General features: G+C 43.7%; 1 protein-coding gene across 4 annotated transcripts in view; it reads left to right on the forward strand.

Moving 5' to 3' along the window:
- Window positions 1–9,171: 9,171 nt before the first annotated feature.
- EPC2 (enhancer of polycomb homolog 2) overlaps window positions 9,172–9,397 on the forward strand; it is a 118,710-nt gene continuing 118,484 nt past the window's right edge. For 3 of the 4 annotated variants that reach the window (XM_034654548.1, XM_034654549.1, XM_034654550.1), the window contains exon 1: window positions 9,189–9,225. Coding sequence is in view for 1 of the 4 variants with exons in the window: in XM_034654552.1 (XP_034510443.1) it covers window positions 9,226–9,306 (81 nt within the window). In the remaining 3 variants the exon portion in view is untranslated. Of the gene's footprint in view, window positions 9,307–9,397 lie in introns of all 4 variants that reach the window. The other variant, XM_034654552.1, reaches the window with a different exon arrangement.

Consider the following 9,397-nt stretch of genomic DNA (forward strand, 5'->3'; position numbering starts at 1 on the left):
CTAACCATATTGAACGGTGCCTACTGGGTAAGTGATCATGTTGTGTATCCATATGTAGCTGGGCCTGCTGTGATAGTGATCACATTGTGTGTAATTGCACGGCCACCCTGGGAATTTATTGCTATAGATCAGACAACAGGGCACAGAAGTCAATAATTGTGCCTGCTCTGGGCTCTAAGCTGTACTACTGAGAGCAAGCATCACCTTCTAGGGTAGGAAACAAATCTTCAGTTTGTGGATAGAAATGAAGTTGACATTCTCAATTCTAAGTATCTTGGGGCTATTCCCTCTTTTGCTATTTCATATTACTTCAAATTAGGACAAGGCGATTCTAAAAGTGATAAAATTTGTATAGACTAAAGGCTATATAAAAATTAACAAATAAAATCAAGCTTGTATGCTCTATCTTTTTCAAATAGAATGCCTTTAGAGCTGCTTGTAAGTTTGTAAAAATAAAGAAGAAATATCTTATCAGGCAACACAGCACTGAGAAGGATGTTTACTCTTTTTTGGTTAAACTGCGGAGAATTTTCTTTTATCTCGGCAGTCAGGAAAGATTGGTAAAACCAAGGCTACCAGTCTTATGTGCCAATATTTTCCTCTAAATTAAATTATATCAGTGGATAAAGAAGAGGAGAGAAGGTCAGTGGGTGATGGGCCTGGGTTAATATGTACACCAACATACAAACATCCAAATCAGAGTGATCCTCCAAAGCGGAAAACTGGATGAGCTCACTGTATTTGTGGAACTCTTCTTTTGGAAAGGCCCACAGGGATAGTTTACACATCATGCAAGCAAACCAGCATCGCTACCTTCCTCCTCTGTTGCCTCCCCACCTCCCAAATTCAAACGGCTCACATTCTAGTCACCAGTTTGACTCTGAGAGACACCTGGCTCTTTACAAGGTAAGGTGGATGTATAGAAGGGCAGATGTTAGGGTGGATACATTCTGACAGATTTATTGGAAACAGACAAACATTATTTTCAAACATCACTTGTAAATTTTTTGGAAGTCCCCCCGTATGTTATATTATGACTACTGCTAATATCCTTTATGCTCTCACTTGAGAACATGGTAGCATTATTTTACGGATGAGCATAAACTCAGAGACAAGCTAGCTCATGGATTATGATGGCATTTTTCATGGGTAAGTAGCCCATCTATTTATGATTTTGAACAGGAGCTAATCAGGTTACTGTTCAGACAGAAACTTTAACTTCTAAAGATTAGCTTTAGAATTTCCTAAAATAAGAAGAGAATGGAAACAAGGGACCGAAGGAGGGAGGATGGGGGGTGAGCAGAAATAAGGAAGGAAAAGCAGATCTTTCCCCTCAAATCTGGGTCTTATGGTCATGTGATTCATCTTATCATAGCCATTGAAAAGAACTTTTAGAAAATGAAAAATAAATTGGACTTTTCAGAGAGTTCGATTAGGTATTTAGATATAAGAGTGTCCATTCTTAATAAAGACAAGATCTTCTCTCTTCGAAGGATCTAACGTTGCCTCTTTGGCAGGACCCTATGACCATGATGATTTGAATAATAGTTCCATTCCATGGCTGAAACTGAAATAGGGCCAGAGAATGAGGTGTTATTGGGGGTGTGGGTGTGGGTGGGAGAAATGTCCCATTTAGTTTAGTTTCAAATTAAAAAGTTCAAAATAAACCATAAACCAGAGTAGAAACTCAAAGTTTCATCTTATATGTGCTACAGTTCTATTTTGAATCATCTCAACCCATGTAAATAAAAGGTCAGAGTGAAGGGAAAAGAAACTGTAGCTTTAATGTTGATTGGGCCTCTACTATTTGTCAGGAGCCATGTTAGTCAATTGGTGCGGTGTTGTCTCATTTGTTCTCGTCAGGAGCCTACGGGACAGGCACATTATCTCCATTTTACAAATAAAGTCACAGAGTTTAAGCAATATAGTAAGGGTCATAAAATACAAAGAGATAAGCTTTGTTTCTCTCCCCAAGTGTGCTCCATTATCTGACTTAATTTTTTTAATGATTTTTTTCAAACATCTATGTAGAATTGTTATTATTTAACCCTACAGAAGGGCTTTACAAAGTGAGAGGTAAGGATTTCTCTTTACCACCACCCCTTTCCCTGCACTCTCATTTCCCTCACTAGAGGGAATATTTGGGTAGAATATTCCAGAATTATCTTTATGCTTAAAATAGGTTTCACATGTTGTTTTCTTTGGTTAGCCACTCTGGCACATTTTAAATAGCTGGAGTTATTGCATACGTGGGTTGAAACATACTACTTAGGCCATTTTCTCCCCATGAAATAGAGAAGTAGTAGGAAAAAGGACCAAGGAAATCAGTAGGGCCTTTGAGTAGCAAGCTCCAGACTGAGCTACAGCTGCCCCCAAGCTTAGTGAAAGGCATCAATGTGGGGGAAGAATTGGCCTTCAAACCAACATCTACTTCCAGATTCCCTGTGTCCACAGAGTTCCGCTAAGTTAACCTAAAATGGCAGGTTTGGGTCATCTGTAGGCATGGGCCTGTGTACCGGCACTAGTGCTGTGAAAGATCGCTGGAGTGAGTAAGCGTGGAAGATGAGGGACTTAGTACAAAAGTGTCCCCTGTATGGCGCTGAGTTGAGAAGCTGATGTTCCTTTAAGAGAGGATAGTCTGAAGCTCCGTTTCCTTCAGAACCAGCCTTGGCACTGCCGCTGGGCTACAAAAGCGGCCTGTGGTGAGTAGCAGAGATGGGGCTGCTCTCTAAGTAAAGGCACAATAACATAAGCACTAGAAGCAGAGTCAGAGCTAGAAAAGAAAACTGGCAAAGAATAGCTATTGCCACCAGCTAGAGGACAGCCTTCATGTGGCTAGTGTGCAAGAACACCCTTTCTCCACGGCCCTCCTAAGCACACCATCTAACTGAGATAGCAATGCACACCTTGTTTATGCGAAGGCAAAATTACCTCTTGGCCCTGCCAGAGCATAGATATACCCTTAGCTCACTGCAAAAGCAGGAGGGACAACTTTCTATTCAGGCACTTGTCCTTGGTAAGCCTCTTCCTTTCCAGAAAAGGACATTAACTCTATACTGCACAACACAGTTGTTTAAGCCATATGAGTCTACCCTTAATCGGGCATTTAGAAGAGCCACACTTTAGGCAATTGTAATAGAACACAATTTTGAGCTCTTAGCCACACAGTTTATCAGGAGACAGTTGAGAGAAAGACACTCTTCAGGGAGGATTGCTTGGAGGCCATGGAGTTCATTCGCACTGTCAGATCTGCATGGGGTGGGGCTCATGGCAGAATCACTATAAGAAATAGCCCTGGGGTGCATCTTTTGTGCCTTTTGTAAGGACACTGTTGAGATGTCTGTCATACCACCTAGTTGCTCTATTTATGAACTCTGGAATATTCTCATTGGGACCAGAAACAATTATAAATCTTCTGAGCAATCGTTTTATCTAATGGATATTGTGAACTGTGAAGCCGTCAAGGTTTCCCATTTTCACATGATTAGGAAATTTCGCGTTACCAGGAAGTTGAGAGCCCAAATGCTATCCTTGTACATTTTAGCTACTCTCAAAAGCCACCTGAAATCCTTTCTCAAACAAGGTGAGGTGTGTGGGTAAACCAGTAAATATCTAGGTAATTAGTGTATTTTATTTCAATGGTTTCTGTTTCTTCCTCTGCCCAAATCACCTTTTAATAGCTGATGAAAGACAAGCAAACCTGTTTTTTAACTTGGGAGACATAAAATTGTTTTCCTTTCTGCCTCCTAACAAGTCACTCTGGAGCTTAGGGGGCTCTCGGTATGCTAATACCAGAAGCTTTTGTTTAGGGGCTCTCAATATGCTAATGCCAGAACCTTTCCTTAGAAAACAGGCCACTTCGTTCTTGGGAACAACAAACATAAGATCAATAAGGCGTGGCTATTACTAAATCAGTTCACCAATTTTCTTCAATTCAGGATGCCAAATGTATTTTCCATTCACAAATCTGTGTTTATAAACACTAGTCCTTTGGTGGTGGGAGAGATTAAAAAATCAGGTGAGGGAGCCACGTGTCCGTACATTAGCAACCCAGAGTTCTCGACAATGAACTTCTCTCAGCTAACACTTTGGACTCCAGCTAGCTTGGTGCTCTGAGCCTGCTTCAGTTGTCTGAGATGTGCCCATGAGACTAAACTGCCTTCCCAGGGAGAGAGAAACCACCTTTCAAGTTACGTTTCAGAGATGCTTGAGAAGAAAAAGATGCGCTGATAGAAGAGGCCAGGAAAGGCAACTGGGAGGAATAGATGTTACGTGAGTCCTGAACAGACACGAGTGGTGTACCTGTAGCCCCCAACCCCAGGCTCTTCAACTCCTTCCTGGAAATGATATGAAAGGTCCAGCCACTTCCATGTATGGAATGGTGGCTTCAGCTGAATGGAGGCTGTACCGAATTTAGAGAAGTATGCAATTTCTCGAGGACCGGGTAGCTAGCTGAATTGGAAAGGATCCTATTTGACCTCCCATGGCCTTGCTCCATCAATTGTGTTTCCCTGTTTCAAACTCAGCACTTTATTAAGGGTAAGTAGGATCATATTCATCACACTGATGGAGCCTAGTTCCTCTCAGAAGTCAAAAGTCCTGAAATTAAATCTACAGAGCTTGCTTGCTGTTTGAACACATATAGTTGTCCTAGTTGAATTCAGTAGCTTTGCCACAGAGCTTTGCTAGTTTCTGGCAAGAGCCAGAAAAAGCTTGAGTGAACAGCAGCAATCTAGTCCATGTGTGGGACACTGGGGGTGTTTACAGGTCAGGGTGGGCCAACAAATGAGACAGGTCGTGGTGTGATTCAAAAGTGAGGGTTGTGGACCCTCTGGAGCTATATGTTTTCAAATGTTTCCTTTATTTACATCTGTTCCATTTTGCCTCGATTAATAAAATATAGAGCTTTGGGGCTGATTATTTTTGAGTCTATCTGGATCCTTTGTGGAACTGGGAAGTACATCGTCAGCTTATACACAAGGTGGCACCCTGTGATTCCAACCAGGTCTGAGAGGAGCGATCCTGCTAAGAGACTGAGCTACAGCCGTAAATTTTTATTTAGCATCTTGTTTTTTCGCCGTGGCGAATATAAAGATGGTAAAGATGTTTGGCATGTCACCTCTGAGTTGCAGTCTCCGTCCGTGTCTCAGAGATTCAGAGTTGCCTCAGTGAAGGGCACTGGGACCCAATTCTGGTTGACTGTAATGAATGGAGACCCCACATTCAGATTACATATGGAAAACAACGGAGCTTTATTGGTTCTGGGCTCATTCCTGGGAAAATAGGGGAGGGGAGGGATGCAGTTCACATACCAACTCAATTAACTTTCAATTGGGTTTGCTGAAATAGGGAGCCAATTAAAAAGAACGTGACATTTACAAAACTCTGAAATAGTTGAATAGCAACTGTGTTTACTAGTTTTAAGGTTTCTTTCAAAAAGTAATTTGTTCATTATTTGGAAGCTGCCTGCCCTGACTGCAGTACAAGGAAATGGAAATTGGTTTATAATCCCAATCCTTACAGTTATTTGACCTTTATTCTAATCTAGACTACATTTAGAAAGCAGTGTTAAAACTATTTCTAATTCTTGGGTGTTTATATATTACACTTGCTTGGCTAAATGCATGCCATTTGGAATTGGTCCAGAGCATATATAAGTGGTCTGATTTTAGGATAACTGTACTCAGTGCATTGTATGTGGAAATTAAACTAGGTTATTAGGCTGTACACTCATTTGAAACAGGTTTTGATAAAAATATTTTATGATAGGATTTACCTCAAAGTTGAAAAGATATTTTCTGTTTCCAGCTCTAACAAGTATATGGGTATTTAACAAATAGATTAGACATCAACTTTATGAAAAACAATATTTGTATACAAATAAAAACTATTTTCCAAATGTGAAACAGAGGCATTCTGTTTTGGGCACTGAATTGGAAGCCAAGAATACATGGGCTGTGTCCCACTTCAAAAGCATATTGTGTTATCTGCCTCAAACTATTTTATTACCAGCTCTATAATCATTGCCTACAGGGCAAGAGGAGAGTGGAGATTTGGAGAAGAAATCTGTTACATGGTCAACAAAAAAGAACAATAAAACAATAACTACTAGAGCAAAAGCCTGTTACTGTAATAGCATTTCAGGTTTCAAAAGAGTTTCTTTAAACTGCCTTAACTGGTCCTAAACCTCAGGGTAGGTCATAGTAAGAGCAAATCTTGTCAGCAATGGCTAGGTCGGATGACAGGCGAATAGGGTATGTCAACACCAAGCTGGACTGGAATGCGGTCAGTATCACTTAATTTCTTCATGGAAAATAAGTCAACACATATATATTAGAGGCCTGCTATATGTGAGGTACAGAACTGGGGATACAGTGATTAACAGAGCAGGTGTTGTTCCTGTCCTGCTTAAGACTACTGCATCTTTAGGCTCTGGGTTGTGATTCTATTAGCCACTGGTTGGAAGGTCTCAGTAATCTGGAAGAGCAACTTTAGAATGTTGAATGGTCAATAAACTGAAGAGCTTAGGTAGCAGGGTGGCACTGATGAGAAAACAAGAGTTTTGGAGTCAGGCTAGACCTGGATTTTTTTTTTTTTAAGATTTTATTTATTTGACAGAGATAGAGACAGCCAGCAAGAGAGGGAACACAAGCAGGGGGAGTGAGAGGAAGAAGCAGGCTCATAGCGGAGGGAGCCTGATGTGGGGCTCGATCCCATAACGCCGGGATCGCGCCCTGAGCCGAAGGCAGACGCTTAACTGCTGTGCCACCCAGGCGCCCCTAGACCTGGATTTTGAACTCAGTTTTGTGAAATATTAGTGTTGAGACTCGGCAAATTATCTGTCTGAGCCTGTTTCCTTATTAGTAAAATTATGACATTCCTTCATACGATTATAATGAGAATTAAGAGGAATGCAATTAATTGAGATAATATACATAAAGTACTACTGTAGTGCGTGGTATATTACAGATATTCAATGTATCCTTTCTCAAGAGAGAGTAACAATCAATATAAGAAAGAACAGTTATCCTTTCTGAACTTGAGAAATGCTAGACAAGCAGATAAAAGCTCTGGATAACTCCCTTTGTCCTTTTCAGGCTTGAACACAGGGTTGATCCCCTACCAACAAGTTCTTGTTCTTTGCAGAGAACTAGAACTGCTCCAGCGGGTAGTATTCAGAGCAGGACATGCCCATAAGCTTGAGAAAGGTATTGCTTACTAGAAGTGAGTCACAGCACCTCCATTGTTTCCAACAACAAAGTGGATGGGAAACACTTAAGCCTTGCTAAACAGTGCTCGGTGTCTTGCAGTACCAAATGTGTTAGACTGTTTAGACAGTGTCATGAAGTCCATATCCACCATTTTGCCTTCAAAAGGGGAGGTGGGGAGAAAAGAGAGGAGGAAGAAGAGGAAAAAAAGGGAGAGGGGAACAAAGAGATGAGGGGGAGGTAATGGAGAAAGAGACAGAGTTTTGATGCCATATAGAAATGACTGTAAATACCAATTCTTTCCTCTGAAATTCAGCCAACCACCTACTTTTCTCTGAGCCAAACAAAATATTTATCAATTATTAGAAAATGGTAAAATGTGTTACACTTTTCCTAGGGATTTTGCACAAAACCTGTAATGCTTAAAGACTAACCAAGAAACTCTTGGCTAACCAAAGTTGATGTCAACAATAGTCTTGATACTTTTTAAATTCGAGTCTACTTCATTTCCCCTCTTCTTTACAACTTTCTCTAACCAGTTCAAGCTAAGATAATGTCTCTTTTCTCTGATCTCTTACGGCAATTATTGCCTGTACAACTCCTTTGGTAACTAATTATGCTCTACTGCCTTGTGTCATCTCCTGTGTAAAGTATTTACATTTTTTTAAAAGAGAGTGCATGTGCGCAAGCAGGGTGGGGGAGAAGGGAGAGGGAGAGAATCCCAAGCAGGCTTGGGGGGGGGACAGCCCAACATGGGCCCAAGGTGGGGCTGGATCTCACCACCCTCAGACCATGACCTCAGCGGAAATCAAAAGTCCCATGCTCAACCCACTGAGCTACCCAGGCACCCTAAGTACTTACACCTTTTAATTTTTCCCCATCATTTATTTTTCCTGTTGTCCAGTTCTTCAACTGTTTACATCTTATTGTTACTCATCTTTCCAATCATCTTGTTATCCCATTAACATGAAAGGTGCAGAAGGGCAGGAACTTAATTTCAAACTTCTTTGCCTCTTCCACAACACCCATTATTTTACACCACCTGCCACTTCGGAAATGTGTGCTGTCTTGGTTAACTTTTGTAAGTTTAACTCTTAAGAACTCCGTTTTTGAAATCAGAGAACTATCTACCATCCATTAAATAACTCTAAGAAGTTCGGGTGATAGGTTCAAGGGCACTTGTTGCATCTGGCAGCCTCAAACATTAACCCTCACTGCTGCCATTAGCATCTTCCCGGCGAAGGCGACGATGGGTGAAGATGCATTATTAGCACGAAGAGCTCTTTGGGGCAGGTACTTAAGAGAGGATGCGGGGTGGAGGGCTGGGGCTTCATGACTGTTTTCGGGGCGGGTGGGACCGGCAGATCTACGCCGCTCTGAGTGGGCAGACGGAATGGACCTTTCGCACCTCCCGGGAATGTGCGAATCGGAGGATGCGAATTAGCCGGCTTTCGGGGCACCGTGGAGATAGCGCTTTCTAAGTACAGGCTCGGTGGTGGCTGTTGTGCCCTGGTTGACATCTTCCTTTCCCGCTCACGGACTTCTGCAGACACGCGCTACTCCGCGCGGCCGTGTTTTGCCCAGCGCTTTCCTTCGGGGCACCCAGCGAGCGGCGGGTCGGGGCCGCCGAGGCAGAGGCGCACGCTCTGGGGCGCGGGCAAACTTGAGCACCTGACACCTGCCACAGGGCGAGACGCGGGCCGTCAAGCCGAGGGCCGCCGCCGCCCCCTCTCCCCTGAGCTGCCCGAGGCTGAGCACGCTCCCGCGGGCCGGCCGCGCCGCGGAGAGAGTGGGTGGGCAGGCGAGGGAGGGGAAGGGAGAGGAAGGAGGGAGGGAGGGAGAGGGCGAGGCGCGTCCCCGCGGCGGGGGCGCGCTCTCGCGCGGGCTGCCGGGATCGCTCGCCGCCGCTGTGGTAATGTCCGCCATGTTGGCCATGGCGCAGGGAGCGGATCGGGCGGGCGAGCGGCGGANGGCGCTGGACGCCGCCAAACCGCTGCCTATCTACCGCGGCAAGGACATGCCTGATCTCAACGACTGCGTCTCCATCAACCGGGCCGTGCCCCAGATGCCCACCGGGATGGAGAAGGAGGAGGAATCGGTAGGGACTCGAGTGTTTATTACCCCCCCTTCTCTCCTCCCCCCTCCCCTTTGTCAGTCGGGCCTCGCCATTCACAGAGCGCTTTACGCTC

This window comes from Ailuropoda melanoleuca, chromosome 2, assembly GCF_002007445.2.
Source record: "Ailuropoda melanoleuca isolate Jingjing chromosome 2, ASM200744v2, whole genome shotgun sequence".
NCBI classification, from domain to species: Eukaryota; Metazoa; Chordata; class Mammalia; order Carnivora; family Ursidae; genus Ailuropoda; species Ailuropoda melanoleuca.